This window comes from Moschus berezovskii, chromosome 20 (genome assembly GCF_049115385.1).
Source record: "Moschus berezovskii isolate FMDL1 chromosome 20, NW_MosBer_1.0, whole genome shotgun sequence".
Taxonomy (NCBI): domain Eukaryota; kingdom Metazoa; phylum Chordata; class Mammalia; order Artiodactyla; family Moschidae; genus Moschus; species Moschus berezovskii.
In genome coordinates this window covers 39846866-39864091 of record NC_142479.1, presented here as the reverse complement: position 1 = coordinate 39864091, position 17226 = coordinate 39846866, and the positions used below count along the sequence as shown (strand labels likewise).

Here is a 17226-nt window from a genome sequence, read left to right as displayed (position 1 = left end):
GGGTGTCTCGGGGTAGGGAGGAAGGACCGGAAAGCGGCCTCTTCCGTTGCCTCACAAGCGCATGCGTACTGACATATCAAGACAGCAGGGCGGTACTCGCTGGAGACGGGCGTGTTGATAGGCAGCTATAGTTGCGCAGGCCCAGGGCCGCACGCGGCTGTGATGGCCGAGTGGTTAAGGCGTTGGACTCGAAATCCAATGGGGTCTCCCCGCGCAGGTTCGAATCCTGCTCACAGCGTCCGTACTTTTGCGGACAGATATTACCTCCGGTGAAGGAAGCAATTAATTTTTCTAGTGCTGATTCCACTTTTATTCTGAGCCTCTAGGGGATTCCAGGATCTGCCCGCGAGCGCTCTCTTGCGGGCCTCAGACTCCTGCTTCTCCTCCTTCAAAGGTTCTGTCCTGCAAAAAACCTGTTAACTTCCAATTTGAATTGTAACTCCAAACTCAGGTGGTTTCTCAGTGCTATTAGCAATCATATCACATTTCCCTATCCATTCACCCTCCGACTCTTCTCAGGAATCCCATCAACCTCCTGCTTTACTTCCCATGTCACTGTGTTAAAAAGGCATTCGGTAATTAAAACAATATGGTACTGGCACAAAAACCACAAGACAGATAAATGGAACAAGATAGAAAGCCCAGAAATAAACCCACCCACCTATGTCACTGATGCTAGAGCTGAAACTCCAATACTTTGGCCACCTCATGCGACGAGTTGACTCACTGGAAAAGACTCTGATGCTGGGAAGGATTGGGGGTGGGAGGAGAAGGGGACGACAGAGAATGAGATGGCTGGATGGCATCACTGACTCGATGGACATGAGTTTGAGTGAACTCCGGGAGTTGGCGATGGACAGGGAGGCCTGACGTGCTGTGATTCATGGGGTCGCAAAGAGTCGGACACGACTGAGCGACTGAATTGAACCTATGTCAACTAATCTACAACAAAGGAGGCAAGAATACACAATGGGAAAAAAAATAAGCGCTGTTGGGAAAACTGGACAACTACATGTAAAATAATGAAATTAGAACATTCTCTAACACCATCTACAAAAATAAACTCAAAATAGATTAAAGACCTAAATGTAAGAACAGAGAGACCAAGACTCCTAGAGGAAAACATAGGCAGAACACTCTTTGACATAAACTGCAGCAATATGTTTTTGGATTCGTCTCCTAGAGTAATGGGAATAAAAACGAAAACAAACAAATGGGACCTAATTAAAAGCTTTTGCACAGCACAAGAAACCATAAACAAAAAGACAGCCTACAGAACAGGACAAATATCAGCAAAGGATGCAACCAACAAGGGACTGATTTCCAAAATATACAAATAGATCATATGGTTCAGTATTTAGAAAAAAAAAAAGCAAAAAATGGGTAGTAGATCTAAACAGGCATTTCTCCAAAGAAGACATACAGATGGCCAACAGGCACATAAAAAAATGCTCAATATCACAAATCATTCAGTTCAGTTCAGTTGCTCAGTCGTGTCCGACTCTTTGCGACCCCATGAATCACAGCACGCCAGGCCTCCCTGTCCATCACCAACTCCTGGAGTTCACTCAAACTCATGTCCATCGAGTTAGTGATGCCATCCAGCCATCTCATTCTCTGTCGTCCCCGTCTCCTCCCACCCCCAATCTTTCCTAGAATCAGACTCTTTTCCAGTGAGTCAACTCGATGCATGAGGTGGCCAAAGTATTGGAGTTTCAGCTTAAGCATCAGTCCTTCCAATGAACACGCCCAGGACTGATCTCCTTTAGGATGGACTGGTTGGATCTCCTTGCAGTCCAAGGGACTCTCAAGAGTCTTCTCCAGCACCACAGTTCAAAAGCATCAGTTCTTCGGCGATCAGCTTTCTTCACAGTCCAACTCTCACATCCATACATGACCACGGGAAAAACCATAGCCTTGACTAGATGGACCTTTGTTGGCAAAGTAATGTCCCTGCTTTTTAATATGCTACCTAGGCTGGTCATAACTTTCCTTCTAAGGAGTAAGCGTCTTTTAATTTCATGGCTGCAATCAGCATCTGCGGTGATTTTGAAGCCCCAAAAAATAAAGTCTGACACTGTTTCCACTGTTTTCCCATCTATTTCCTGTGAAGTGATTGGACCAGATGCCATGATCTTCGTTTTTTGAATGTTGAGCTTCAAGCCAACCTTTCCACTCTCCTCTTTCACTTTCATCAAGAGGCTTTTGAGTTCCTCTTCACTTTCTACCATAGGGTGGTGTCATCTGCATATCTGAGGTTATTGATATTTCTCCCAGCAATCTTGATTCCAGCTTGTGCTTCTTCCAGCCCAGCGTTCCTCATGATGTACTCTGCATAGAAGTTAAATAAGCAGGGTAACAATATACAACCTTGACGCACTCCTTTTCCTATTTGGAACCAGTCTGTTGTTCCATGTCCAGTTCTAACTGTTGCTTCCTGACCTGCATACAGGTTTCTCAAGAGGCAGGTCAGATGGTCTGGTATTCCCATCTCTTTCAGAATGTTCCACAGTTTATTGTGATCCACACAGTCAAAGCCTTTGGCATAGTCAATGAAGCAGAAATAGATGTTTTTCTGGAACTCTCTTGCTTTCTCCATGATCCAGCGGATGTTTGCAATTTGATCTCTGGTTCCTCTGCCTTTTCTAAAACCTGCTTGAACATCTGGAAGTTCACGGTTCACATACTGCTGAAGCCTGGCTTGGAGAATTTTGAGTATGACTTTACTAGAGACATGCAAATCAAAATGATAATGAGGTATCTCCTCACTCTGGTCAGAATGGCCATTAACAAAATGTCGACAAATAATAAATGCTGAAGGGAGTGTGAAGAAAAAGTAACCTTCCTACACTGTTGGTGGAAATGTCAATTGGTACAGCTACTACAGAGAAGCGTATAAAGGTTCCTTTAAAAACTAAAAACAGAGTTACCACATTATGCTACGATCCCTATCCTGGGCATTTATCAAGAGAAAACTATAATTTGAAAATATACATGCTCCTCTATGTTCATAGCAGCACTACTTGTAATAGCCAGGACACAGAAACAACAAAAATGTCTATCAACAGATGAATGGATAATGAAGATGTGTATATATACAATGGGATATTACTCAGCCATCAAAAACAAGGAAATAATGCCGCTTGCAACAACATGGATGGACCTACTGGTTATCATACTAAGTCAAGTAATTCAGAAAGAGAAAGACAAAGAGTAATACCATATGATATCACTTATATATGGAATCTAAAATACAATGCAAATGAACATACCTACAAAACAGAAACTCACAGAAAAAACAGACTTGGTTGCCAAAGGGGAAGAGGAGTAGAGAGGGAAGGACTGGAACTTTGGGATTAGTAGATGCGAACTATTAGATGTAGGATGGATTAACAGCAAGGTCCTACTGTAACAGCACAGGACTACATTCAATATCCTGTGATAAATGATTATGGAAAAGAATATGAAAAAATACATATATATATAACTGAGACACTTTGATGTAAAGCAGAAATTAACACAACGTTGTAGATTATACTTCAATAAAATTTTTAAAGAATTCCAGGATTATATTAAAAAACTAAAGATCAAGAATTTTCTGGATTAAGTGAAACTGAAGAGCCATAATGACTAAATGCAGCATTGGATCCTGGATTGGGAAAAAGGGGTTTTAAAAGATATCACTGAAACATCTGAGGAAATTTAAGTATGGACTGACATTAAATAATAGTATTTTATTTTAATATCCTGATATTGATAGCTGTAGTATTATACTACGAATGTCTTTGTCCTCAGAAAACATACTGAGTAACAACAAGCAAAAGGACTTGATGTTTTCAATTTACCCCCAAAGGATTCAAAAAAGAAATATTTTATACCTATATTATATTTGGAGGGAAATGATAAAGCAAATGAAACAAATGTAAACAATTAATAGACCTGGGAAAAGCATATACAAGAGTTCGTTGTATTATTCTATTTTTTTCAATTGAAATATGCTGTTGCTGCTAAGTCGGCTGCAGTCGTGTCCGACTCTGTGCGACCCCATGGACTGCAGTCCACCAGGCTCCTCTGTCCATGGGATTTTCCAGGCAGGAGTACTGGAGTGGGGTGCCATTGCCTTCCCCGAAATTGAAGTATAGTTGATGTATAATCCTTGTACTATTTTTGTATTTTTTCTGAAAGTTTGAAATTATATAAAAATTAAAATTTCCAAAAACAAAACAAAAAAGTCCTCCAATGGCTTCACGTTACATTGAGATGACAAAGTACTTGCAATGGCCTAGAAGGTTCTACATAATCAGCCTCCCACTTTGTGGCTCTGATCTGACCTCCTACAACTCCTGCACTTGCTACCTCCACTCCAGACAACCCCACTCTGCCCCTTCTGCTGCTCTCTGTTCCTTTGACAAGCCTGGCAGGTTGTCCTAGTCAGCCTGTCCATCTGACTGGAATTCTCTTCCCTCAGGTGGCCCTGTAGCCTGTGGCCTCACCTCTTTACTTTTTGTATCTGAAAAGCAATCTTTTTTTTTTGGTATTTGGAAAGCAATGTGGGGTTTTTTTGGCCTCTTTGTATTTCACCTTCTCAGTGAGTCCTTCCTTGATCTTAGCCTTAAAGTCACAATTCCCAATCTCCACTCCGCTTTCTTGCTTCACTTTGCTCTTTAGCTCTTATCTCCAACTGACAAATGATAAATTTAGTATAATGTGCCTTTGACTTTTTCCCACAAAAACCTGTGCCCCAGAAGGGCAGGGATTATTGCCTGTTTTGTTTGGGGCTCTACAGAGGTCTTCTATCCTGATTCTTCCCTTAGCCCAGGGGCCTGGACCTCCTACTTCCCCACCCCCAACCCCCAGGTCTCAATCCTCCAGGAACTGCCCCCCACCGCCCCCCGCCTTCCCAGGACCCAGGGGGTCCCAGGAAGCCAGCCTGCTCTTTGAAGAACAAAGTGGGAGGAGCTGCGCCTCGGATCCCAGGCCTGGGACGTCACAGCGGGGGAAGGGAAGCGCCACACTAGGCCAGCTGTGCTGTCTCCGTTCCTTCCCCACCTCAGCCTCCCTAGGGCCCCAGCGCGTGTGGGACACGAGCTCCCCTCCCCCAAGCCCAGATGCTGCCAGGTGTTAAGCTGGCACCCAGGAAGAGGCTGGAGGCCCAGACACTCATACACACACTATGTTCATACATAGACACAACCACAAACGGACATGCACACAGGTCTGCACTGACATGGATGTGTGTCATCCACAGACCCTATCCCATCCCCTTAGACCCTGGAAATGTCCTTGGGAATGCCCTCCAGGAGGAATGGCTGGAGAACAATCACCCAACAAGTCCAGCTGGTCTCACAACCAGCCTGAAGTGTAATGATTGTTTGGGGCAGGGGTGAGAGCTTTTAAAGAAAATAATGTCAGCTGATACTGATAAGTCACTTCAGTTGTGTCCGACTCTGTGTGACCCCATAGATGGAAGCCCACCAGGCTCCCCCGTCCCTGGGATCCTCCAGACAAGAACACTGGAGTGGGTTGCCATTTCCTTCTCCCATGTGTGAAAGTGAAAGTGAAGTCGCTCAGTCATGTCCGACCCTTAGCGACCCCGCGGACTGCAGCCTACCAGGCTCAAGTCATATTTATAGTGAAACAAAGACCAGAAAAAATAACTTACTGGTATTAACTAATTGCCTGCCTACACCTCTAATACTTTCAACAGACTGGCTACTGATTTTGCATATCTCAAATCTCTTTTTTCCTCTACCAGCCATGTACTTATAGTTAACAAGAGCCCCTGGATCATTCATGTCACCTGTGCCCTCTGGCTTTGCACTTGCATGGCAGGAAGCCTAGTGAGCTGGCACAGGTGACAGGAGTTTCCTTGGAAGCCATTCCCACACCAGGATGACTGGGCTAACTTTGTGTGGAAGTGACTGGGAACCATAGTAACCAAGTTAGCAATTTCAGTTCAGTCAGTTCAGTCGCTCAGTCGTGTCCAACTCTTTGCAACCCCATGAATCGCAGCACGCCAGGCCTCCCTGTCCATCACCAACTCCCAGAGCTCACTCAAACTCACCTCCATCGAGTTGGTGATGCCATCCAGCCATCTCATTCTCTGTTGTCCCCTTCTCCTCCTGCCCCCAATCCCTCCCAGCATCAGAGTCTTTTCCAGTGAGTCAACTCTTCGCATGAGGTGGTCAAAGTATTGGGAGTTTCAGCTTCAGCATCAGTCCTTCCAGTGAACACCCAGGACTGATCTCCTTTAGGATGGACTGGTTGGATCTCCTTGCAGTCCAAGGGACTCTCAAGAGTCCTCTCCAACACCACAGTTCAAAAGCATCCATTCTTCGGTGATCAGCTTTCTTCACAGTCCAACTCTCACATCCATACATGACCACGGGAAAAACCATAGCCTTGACTAGATGGACCTTTGTTGGTGAAGTAATGTCTCTGCTTTTAATATGCTATCTAGGTTGGTCATAACTTTCCTTCCAAGGAGTAAGTGTCTTTTAATTTCATGGCTGCAGTCAACACCTGCAGTGATTTTGGAGCCCAAAAAAATAAAGTCTGACACTGTTTCCTCCTTTTCCCCATCTATTTGCCATGAAGTGATGGGACCAGATGCCATGATCTTAGTTTTCTGAATGTTGAGCTTTAAGCCAACTTTTTCACTCTCCTCTTTCAATTTCATCAAGAGGCTTTTTAGTTCTTTTTAGTTCTTCTTCACTTTCTTCCATAAGGGTGGTGTCATCTGCATATCTGAGGTTATTGATATTTCTCCCAGCAATCTTGATTCCAGCTTGTGTTTCTGGAAGAAACAGCGTTCCTCATGATGTACTCTGCATATAAGTTAAATAAGCAGGGTGACAATATACTCCTTTTCCTATTTGGAACCAGTCTGTTGTTCCATGTCCAGTTCTAACTGTTGCTTCCTGACCTGCATACAGGTTTCTCAAGAGGCAGGTCAGGTGGTCTGGGATTCCCATCTCTTTCAGAATTTTCCACAGTTTATTGTGATCCACACAGTCAAAGGCTTTGGCATAGTCAATGAAGCAGAAATAGATGTTTTTTTGGAACTCTCTTGCTTTTTCCATGATCCAGCGAATGTTGGCAATTAGCAATTTACATATCCCCAAATGCCCACAGCCACTTCAACACGTGGGGACTGCGTGACAGAGGGGAAGTTGGAGTGAAAACAGATAGTGGTCTTTACCATTTGCAGTTAAAATATCTATTTTGGCCAATTTTACAGAAGCATATGGTCATGTGAGCCTGTTGCTAGGACCCTCACAGAGGTGTGTTTAAGTGAGGGGTCCTAAAGTGTACATTTCATTGGCTTCATGGTGAATTCACCTTTGAAATTGTAATTTTTTACAGCACATCTCAAATGGACTTGCAACCTGCCTAGAAATCCTATTCTATCCGAGAAGGTTTGCTTTCCTATTCTCCAAAATGAACATTTCACACCTTCTTTCTCCTCAGAGGAGCTGCAGCACTCTCCCCTCCAACAATGAGCTTGCTTGATTCATTCTTTTTAAAAAACAATTTGCTTATTTGGCTGCACCAGGTCTTAGTTGTGGCACGAGTGATCTTTAGTTGTGGCTCGTGGGATCTAGTTCCCTGACTATGGATTGAACCCGGGTTGCCTGCACTGGAAATGAGGAATCTTAGCCACTGCACCACCAGGGAAGTTCCAGTGTATTCTTTTCTTTAAAAAGAAAAAAATTATTGAAGTATAGTAAAAAATGTTCATTGATTTTGCCTGTCATCCTTTTGCACAGGGGCCATGCTAATATTATCTATATCATTTTAATTTTAGTATATGTGCTGCCGAAGCATGGAGTCTTTGTTAAACAGTGTAAAAGAGACATCTATCAATTGAGAAGGGTTCATTTCAAATGCCCCATCTCATCTCTACAGCTTTCTCCTAATAGCCAAGGCACTTTACCATTCTAATATTTTCAGGGGACTTGGGGTCTGCATAATATTATGTTTGTAGGCCTGATAAATCCTTTCCAAAAATTCAGAAAGGCTTTCGTTTGTTTTGCTGAATTTCTTGAATTTTGTTCAGACTCTTTTCTTTGGTTCTCCTTTGGGCAAGCCCCTGCCTAGATGCACTAATAAGTGGTGCTCTCATAAGGCCCTTCTCCACTCACTGGGGTTGCAGTTTGGTTCAGGGGTCAAGTGTGCTTCAGGTATAGAGGAGCCTCCCTATAAAGGAGGGTTTCCATCCTTCCAATTAAACAAGTCTGAGAATCCTGGCCAGCTGGTCGTTTGCAGGCCCACTATGAGATAACCTAAGAGAAATCGTCCTGCCCCAGGGGTGGCTTCTGGCCCAAACTGGGTGCCCTGTTGGGTCTTATATTACCAGACTAAGTCCCTGTGCCCCAGAAACTAACACATGCCTGCATGCATCCTAAGTCACTTCAGTTGTGTCTGACTCTGTGTGATCTTATGGATTTCAGCCTGCCAGGCTCCTCTGTCCGTGGACATTCGATTCTCCAGGCAAGAATACTGGAGTGGGTTGCAAACACAGGATTTCCTAATTGAGCCCTATGAGGAGCGGAAGTCCTGAGCCCCAGTCAGGAATTGGGGCTAGGTAGAAACAGAAGCGAAGGCAATGGCAACCCACTCCAGTACTCTTGCTTGGAAAATCCCATGGACAGAGGAGCCTGGTGGGTTGCAATCCATGGGGTCGCGAAGAGTCAGACATGACTGAGCAACTTCACTTTCACTTTTTACTTTCATGCAATGGAGAAGGAAATGGCAACCCACTCCAGTGTTCTTGCCTGGAGAATCCCAGGGACGGCGGAGCCTGGTAGGTTGCCATCTATGGGGTCGCATAGAGTCGGACACAACTGAAGGGACTTAGCAGCAGCAGCAGCAGGAACAGAAGGTGGTAAAATGAGTGGTATAACACCTGGAGTGGCTAAGACAGCTTGCTTGGCTTTAGGAGATAAAGTTTGAAGCAACATATTCTCACTCTCATTCCCTTCCTTTTATTTTCCCTGATGTAATAGTACAGATGCTTACACATAAAGGATTTTGTCATTCTTCCCTACTTCTTCCCAGAATAGCCACCATAAAACCATAGTTAGCAATTGATCATTTCTAACTATCCAAAGGATGACTTGTTGCTTTGGCATCAACCAACTGGGCTGAATTCTGGGATGGGGCTTTTGTTGATTTTAGGAACCCTGTGAAATCTTTCTCTTCTCTCTGGGAATGTTCTACAGATTTTTTTTTTTCCCTGTTGTTACTTTTTTCCATTTAACATCAGTAAAAAGCTTTAAATATCACAAAATTAATTTGGTTGTAAATGGAGAAACAGTACCAAACAAAATGAAATGTAAAACCCAAAGGACAACAGAAAATCCTAAATAGACTCTCAACATATACCAATGACACAGGAGACTGCAAATAACATAATTAACACAGCAAGGGTAGCAGTACTTGGTGCACAGGGGTCCAAGATAACTGTGCCTAAACCCCTTTTAGAGATCCTAACAGGTACTGTGGCCACGCATTGCTTCAGTAAAAGATATTCTTCACACTCATGAGTTCTCAGTTCTCGGCTATAATCAGATCATTTATTCAAAATGTACATCAGAGGACTTTCTTTAGGGATAGCTGAAACATTCCCCATTTATTTTTATGTTTTTAAAATTGTTTATTTTATTCATTTGGCTGCAACTAAGACTCATTGCAGCATACAGGCTTCAGTAGTTGTGGTGCGCCAGTGGGCTTAGTTGCTCCGAGGCATGTAGGATCCTAGCTCCCTGCTGCTGCTGCTGCTAAGTTGCCCTAACCAGGGATCACACCCATGTCCCCTGAATTGCAAGGCAGATTCTTAACCATTAGGCTACCAAGAAGTCCCTTCTTGGTAAGAATGTAAGAAAAAAAAAAACAACCCACAAACGGCACACAAAAATGCTAGCATCCAAAGAAACTAAGGAACCAGTTCACAAACCAGACAAAAGTTCAACAACGCTTGCCTCTCTCCAACAAGGTACTTACTCAAATACAAAACAAATCGGTGTATTAAAGGAAATAAGGTTTATGACTGTAGACACCAGAGTGACTTACCCAACAGTATGGAGCCTGCTAGCTTTCAAATGTCCATCCAGCTGTCAAGTGCTAGGGCACTCCGTGCTGTTTCAGGGAATTCTGAAGGGCAGATCCTCCGGACAAGCGGTCCTGGCAGCTTACTGGAGGAGTCCCCAAACAGGCCCAGGTGGCCATGATCAGCAAGGTTCTTTACTGGCTTACCAAGTGGAAGCTCCCACTGCTTGTAGCTACAAGCCAATATAATGAGAGACAGTTGTTAGAGGGCAAGGAATAACTGCTTGGAGAGCCAACAGACCAAGGAGATGGTGGACCCCTGTTTCAAAGAACTGCCTGGCCTGAGTTTGAATTCAGGCTTCTTGTATACCAAAAAAGGGAAGAAATAAAGTTAAACATTTCTTGGTTCTGGTCAGAACTGTGTTAATTTCTTCCTGCAGGCTCTGACAGGCAAGCCAGATCAGGATGTTTCCTGGGAGTTAAACAAAGGTGTTTTAACTTAATGCTCATTATCTGGGAGGCAGGCTCCCAAAGATGGACCATTATGTGTAACTTAAGCTTATAGGCAACATCCCTTTAGTGATTAAGTTGTCATAGAATACAAAAGTTTCCCTATTACATGATCACCAGAGTAAACTAGCCCTGCACTCTCAAATCATTGCCATGACTAGCTGCCCCTCCCCCACCCTCATAGCCATCTTATATTACTTTCTGTTTTCTTAGTCATTTTCTGTCTCCCCTCCCGCTACCATAATGTAAGTGGCAGAAGAGTCTAGATCCAAGGTACCCTCAATGCCTAACAACATTTGGTGCACAAGAGGCCCGCCAGAAATAGCGGCTTCGTGATTGAGTACAGGGGCTGCTCACACAGACAAACAAATACCCAGACTATTGTAGAGTTTCCTTCTAGGGGCCACTGTCATGGCTTAGAATTGAGAAGAGAGCATTCCCAGTCGCTCACACAATCCAGAGGCGGAAAAGAAAGACTTTGAGCCTAGCCCAGATGAAGTTGAAGGAGACAGGAGTCAGGATCCAGAGACAGAGACACGGACTCCGGGCGAGTTCCTGAGAGAGGGACCGAGACAGACAAGATGCAGACCCCAGATTCAGTGGCCCAGAGACGCGGGCCCACAGCAGCCTGAGCCGGTGGCCGGAGGAGGGGCGCGGAGGGAGGCCGAGGGCGGGAGAAGCCGGTGGAAAACCAGCGCCGGAGCCCGAGGGACCCGGCCCCCTGCCCTCACTCACAAGTGGCCGCGGCAGTCGGCGGGAGCCCGGCCACCTGCTGACCCGACGCGTGCGGGATCAAAGCGGCCGGGAAGGGGCGGGCGGGGAGTGGCAGGAACCTGGAGGTGTGAGCGAGCTTCCCAGGGGATGGCCGGAGCGTGGGAGCGCAGAGGGCCGGGCGGCCACGGGGTCCTGGAGGGACCATCCCAGAGACCGGGGAGACCCGGAGCCAGACATGCAGAGACCACGCAAGACCCAGAGAGACCCAGCACAGAAGTCAGGAGACCTGGAAAGAATATGAAAAAGACGGAGACAGCGACGCTGAAAGACGGCGGGACAAAAAAAAATGCCCTGACCGTGGACTTAGAAAAAGAAACCGGGTTCCAGAGGACAGAAAATACGAGAAAGAGCGAGGAAGAGGAAAGGAAAGAAAAGCCAGGGTCTTAGAGCTTGCGGACAGGGACGACCTCGCGCTTCCCCCGCGGAGGGCTGAAAGGACCCCCGGGGCAGGGATCCCAGCGCGCGGTCCTTTCTCAGGGTCACGCCTGCGGAGGTGCGGGCAGGGAGGGGCGGTAGAAGGAGGGGTGTGGACAGCCACCGCAGGCTGGGAGGATGGGAGTATGAGGACTTTCACAAAGCCTCATACTTTCACACAGAGTAAAAAAGTTAAATATTAATATTTGGTAGAAATCTTAAACAAGAAATACAGACCTCTTTGGGGGAAAGAAAAAAAAAAAAGCTGATGCATTGGCCGGGAATCGAACCCGGGCCTCCCGCGTGGCAGGCGAGAATTCTACCACTGAACCACCAATGCAAGGGTATCCTTACCCTTGGTGGATCTGTCTCATCTTGTAAAGCATCGTGGTGACCATCTCCAGGTACCTTTCTAGCCAGGGGCAAGGCAGAGGAACAGTCCCAATAGAAGACGTGGGTGGAGCCCCGAGCCATCCTTCCTTCCGCCTGGATCCGGTCACCCGGCCATAAAGTCGCCCCATATGGCCAGGGGCGGCCCCACACCCGGGTGCGAACTGCCCGGGGCCCCGAGCCTCGCGTGCAGGTGACAAAAACTCAGCCCGAGCCCAGGTTCCCAAGGAGGGGGGCAGCGGGGGCTTCTGAGGCCATACATCTGCGCTCCCATTTGGCTCAGGTAGCGGGAGGTGGCATGTGCTGGGCTTCCTGACTGCAAATGGGAGCGCCCTCCCCAAGGTCTGCGATCCTCTAGCTCGGACTTTGCCAATGCAGGCTCGGTGAAAAAACCAAGTTGTGGACGGGAGCTGGGAGGGCATCCTTCGCTGACTCCGAAGCTGTCTTCTGACTCGGTCTTCAACCCTGTTTTGTGTCCGTCCCTGGTATTCTTGCCGTCCCGTTAAATCTCTGATTTTATCTTCTCAGGCACTTTGTCCTGAAGTCTCCAAGTCTCAGGCATCATTCTGCATTGTGTCATGCTCTTGGTTTGAGGAGGGTGTTGATCCCTATTTTTGTTCCCTTTTTCATCTTTTAAGGAAAACTGCCTGCTCTTTGCTCCCCTATAATCACAAGGGGTCCGGAGGAGCGAAGAACTCAGGAGCACGCTTGTGTCAGGTGATGACCTGGCAGCCCTGGGCCTGAATCTCCTATGATTAGTTTTTAATCAAATACTTCTAACTGGAACGATCTCTCCACCGGTGCTTCAAAGCCTCCCTACCTCTACCATGAAGCATCCCCCTGCCCCAGTCTAGCCATCCCTCATGATGACCCTTTCCCTGAGCACCTACTTCACTGGCCTTCTAAAATAGCTACTTGACAACACATCCTCTTTTCCACTGAAACCTGCAGGGATAAACCAGGCCTCCAGCCTATATCTCAGCATGAAGGGTCCCAGCCTAGACCGGTACCCAGTGGTCACAATGAGTGCATAGATGGGGGAACTGAATATGACTGACTTAGATAGCACAGAGCTTCTTCCACCTCCAGACAAAGTCCTTTGTGAATTAGACAGATCCAGCCAGCACTCTCAGGTGACTCTCTGTCCCAAGTAGGAGGTGATTTTGGGGGAAAGGTGTATAGATAGGATCCAGCTTAGGGGCTGAGGGGTGCTAACTTTTTATTTCAGTGTTAGTGGGGGTACAGTGAGCTCCCAAGAAAACTGAAATAGTGAACGAGTGCGGGGTGGGGGAACTCTGAACTCCCTTCCTGAGTTCTGTCCCCAAATGACTTCAACTCCCTCTTCCTCTGATAACTTCCCTTCAGCTAGGTTCCCGCCTCATTATACAGCCTTATGGTCCTTAAACCAGCCGGTGCCGCACCGGCCCCTCATTTCCCACACTCCCAGGCCATTTCCACCTTTCCCCCTCCCCCTTGTGCCCCTCCCCTTTCCGGGAGCCTCGTGCCCAGGGTCGAGTCCTGTGGGATCCTGAAGGGGCGGGCCCGGGTCCTAACCTCCCCCCTACTCGGGGCCTGCGGGATATAAGGCTCAAGGAGAGCGGAGACTCGGTCCACACTAGGGTCCGGAGGAGCGATGGTCACCCGGGATCGAGCCGAGAATAGGGACGGCCCCAAGGTGAGAGGAGGGCGGGGAGGGAGCAGAGGTCCCTGGACTGAGGAGGGGACAGGATTCCTGAGGGTCAGGGAAGAGGCTGGAGACGCGGGGCTGGAAGGGGGGACCCGAGGAGCCAGGGGCTGGGGAGGAAGCAGCAAACTATGGAGAAGGGGTCAGCGTCAGAGCTGTGACTGGGTGGGCGGCAGAGGCAGAGGTCTGGGTGTGGGTGATGGCAGTTGACACCTTGTACCTTCGAGGGCTTGGGGTGGGCGGCGGCAGAATTTGAGTAAAGTAAGCAGGAGGAGCACAGAGCTAAGGGAGGAGGGTGGAAACAAAAGTCGGAGAGGATGGGCACTCGCTCCACGCGGGCTGTGACAGGGCGCTGGCCCAATGCAGCCTTGTAAGAGAAGGTTCCAGAGGCCCGAGCCCGGGTGGAGGACTTCAGAACCAGTGGAGAAGGGTTAACGCACAGACGGGTTAGAGGGAGAGGAGGAGGCGCGGGGGCGCTGGGTGTCTCCCTTTCTACACTCAGGGCCGCCAGCTCAGCCCGGCACCTTGCGGCCCACGCGTCTGGGCGCAAAGAGGGCCCCCAAAGTTCTCCACTGAGACAGAGAAAGACTGCACGAGACGGAGACGTAGAGAGAAAGGAGGAGGAGGAGGAAGAAAGACACAGAGAGGGGAGGAGGGAGGACAAGAGTGAGAGAGGAGAAAGCAGAAGACCCGGGAGAGACAGGAGGCGAGCTACAGAAATTCACTCCAGGGGCGTTGGGAGGGGGATTGGAGAGGGGTCTAATGGGCCTGGCCCTAGGCTCTCTGGGGTCTTGGGGAAGGGGTGGAGGCCGGCCTATCCCAGCGGCGGGATCCCGACGCCCCCGCGGCCGCGCTGAGTCTCGGTCGGGTCGGCCCCGCTCTCCCTTTCCTGCTGGTCGCAGATGCTGAAGCCGCTCGTGGAGAAGCGGCGCCGGGACCGCATCAACCGCAGCCTGGAAGAACTGAGGCTGCTGCTGCTGGAGCGGACCCGGGACCAGGTCAGTTCTTCTGCCATCACCCGGCCCCTAAACATTCCGTCCTCGCGTCCCAGGGCTTCCCACTTGGGTAGGGACATATGCTGCTTTGGAGACCCTGGCCCCAAGGGACCTTGGAATTCCAGTCTAGCCCCCTTTCCCGCTCTCAGAACGCGATCTTCATCGCTACCCCTCGGGTCTGTAAGTTTCAACACCCGGCTCTAAATTTCACTCCCAGGGTCAGTCAGTTTCAATCTTTGGGTCTGTAAATTCTCTTTCCTCCCCTCCACCTCCGACCCCTCCCCAAGATAGGTAGCGGGGTGGTTAATTTCACTCCCTAGTTTGCTGTTCAAATCCCCTCCTCTCACTATGGGTTGGTTTCATCCCCTCGGTTTGGACAGTTTCGTCTCAGGGTGGGCCAGGACCGTTCTTGGTCATCTCCACTCGGTGTTCCGTAGCGCACTCTGCGGTCCGCGCGCAAACGCGATCCGGGGGCACCCCCAGCTCCCGCATCCCCCTCCCTTCTTCCCCCTGCCACTTTCCCCCTCTCTCCCCACCCCTTTCTGTCTCTGCGCCCTCCCCTCCCATCTGTAGAACCTCCGGAACCCGAAGCTGGAGAAAGCAGAGATACTGGAGTTCGCCGTGGGCTACTTGAGGGAGCGAAGCCGGGTGGAGCCCCCGGGTACAGCGCGGGGGTGGGGCAGCGGAGGGAGGGAGCGGGGGGTTTCACTGGGGCCCGGTCTGGGTAGACGGGGAGGGCCCCGCGGAGGACGGTGGGCTTGGGGAATGGCAGACTCTGCTCCGAGGCGAGGTTAATAACACCCGCGCGTGTCTGTCTGTCTCCCTCCTTTTCTCCCTCTGTCTGTCCATCTGGCTTCCTGTCTCTGTCTCTGCGCCTGTCCGGCTTCGGTATCTCTGCGCCCCGCCCCTTGCCTCTCCCCCAATGGGATCCCCTGCCCGACCCGCCGGTCCTCCCGCCGGCCGCACCTTCAGGGGTTCCCCGATCCCCAGCCCAGGACGCCGAGGCGCTCGCCAGCTGCTACTTGTCGGGATTCCGCGAGTGCCTGCTCCGCTTGGCGGCCTTTGCGCAAGACGCCAGCCCGGCCGCGCGCGCCCAGCTCTTCTCCGCGCTGCACGGTTACCTGCGCCCCAAGCCGCCCCGGCCGGAACCGGGAGAGCCCAGGCCCCCCGCGCCGCGCCTACCGCTGGACCCCGCCGCCCCAGCGCCCGGCCCCGCGCTCCACCAGCGCCCCCCAGTTCACAAGGGCCCCCCCAGCCCGCGCTGCGCGCGGTCCCCGTCCCCCTGCTCCCCCCGAGCCGGTGATTCCGGCGCGCCGGCCCCCCTCACCGGACTGCTGCCGCCGCCGCCGCCTCACAGACAAGACGGGGCGCCCAAGGCCCCGCCGCCCCCGCCGCCCGCTTTCTGGAGACCTTGGCCCTGAGCTTTGAGGGGGGGTGGGGGCGGGGGCTGGGGGGAGGGGTAGAGACTCCAGCCCGAGGGCAGCAGCGGGACCCGGGCGTCCGGGTGAGGTGTTGGGGAGGGCGGCGGGGCGCGCGGGCGCCGCGCGCGGGTGAGATGTGGTTTATATTAGAGTATCTATATAAATATATATTTCCCTGGTTCCTGTCCCTTCTCCCTGCCCCCCACCCCACCCCCCGGCGTCTAGGATTGTACCCTCTGCCCCCAGCCCAGCCCCAGTCCCTTCCCGAGTCCCTAGTGCATGGAATAAAGTGGTTATCAAATCCCCGTGTGTCCCCGAGCCAGGGGCCTGCCTTTATCTCGGCGTCCACGCCCACTTTCCCTCCCCTTCTGTTTCCCGCCCCCAGTCCTGCTCTCCTCGGCCCGAGCCCCGGGGCAGACAGGTAAGTAAAGAAGAGAGCAGAGCGGGGGCTGAGGTGGGAACCGAAACCAGCTGGAAAACACTGAGATAGGGTAGGGGGAGAAGGGTGGGAGCCTTTTAAGAAAAAGCCGGATAAAGAGGAAAAGAAAAAAAAATTATAATAAAATAAAATCGACTCTGGTGGGATTCGAACCCACAACCTTTGAATCGCTCTTTCGTCACTAGAAGTCCAATGCGCTATCCATTGCGCCACAGAGCCACCTGGCGGGCGGCAGCGTCTGACGGCTTACGGGTACTAGAATGGGAAAAGGGCGGGGGGAGGGTTGTGAGGGAATTGGGCGGGGCGTGGCAGGAGCGCGCGGTTTGGACCTCAGAGGCCTCCATGGAAGAGGTAGTGTGCGCAAAGCGTGTGAGCGAAGTGAGAGTGAGGGCGCACAAGGGTGGAGGAAACAGCGCAACGGAATATGAGCAAGCGAGCGAGTATGGAGCTCCAGCTGCAGGTTTGGGGAATGCTTCTAGTTCAGGCGCACCCCACTCCCGGATGTGGCCCCACCTGTATGAATAAACTTGTTTTGTTGTTAATTTCTGT

The 17226-nt window shown here is 50.0% G+C and overlaps 1 protein-coding gene and 4 non-coding genes across 5 annotated transcripts; 2 read left to right on the top strand and 3 right to left on the bottom strand.

The window, feature by feature from the left end:
• Positions 1–156: 156 nt before the first annotated feature.
• TRNAS-CGA (transfer RNA serine (anticodon CGA)) lies at positions 157–238 on the top strand. Its single transcript has one exon. It is a non-coding gene; the product is annotated as a tRNA-Ser (tRNA).
• A 7484-nt stretch (positions 239–7722) lies between these two features.
• On the bottom strand, positions 7723–7827 carry LOC129544805 (U6 spliceosomal RNA). Its single transcript, XR_016035609.1, has one exon. It is a non-coding gene; the product is annotated as a U6 spliceosomal RNA (small nuclear RNA).
• A 3594-nt stretch (positions 7828–11421) lies between these two features.
• HES7 (hes family bHLH transcription factor 7) lies at positions 11422–16923 on the top strand. Its single transcript, XM_088828456.1, is given in 6 exon segments — positions 11422–11692; positions 11695–11827; positions 12667–12713; positions 14681–14820; positions 15391–15478; positions 15790–16923. Coding segments are annotated over 6 exon segments (1128 nt in total). The 3' UTR covers positions 16239–16923.
• On the bottom strand, positions 12018–12088 carry TRNAG-GCC (transfer RNA glycine (anticodon GCC)). Its single transcript has one exon. It is a non-coding gene; the product is annotated as a tRNA-Gly (tRNA).
• Positions 16810–16896, bottom strand: TRNAR-UCU (transfer RNA arginine (anticodon UCU)). Its single transcript is given in 2 exon segments — positions 16810–16845; positions 16860–16896. It is a non-coding gene; the product is annotated as a tRNA-Arg (tRNA).
• Positions 16924–17226: the final 303 nt, after the last annotated feature.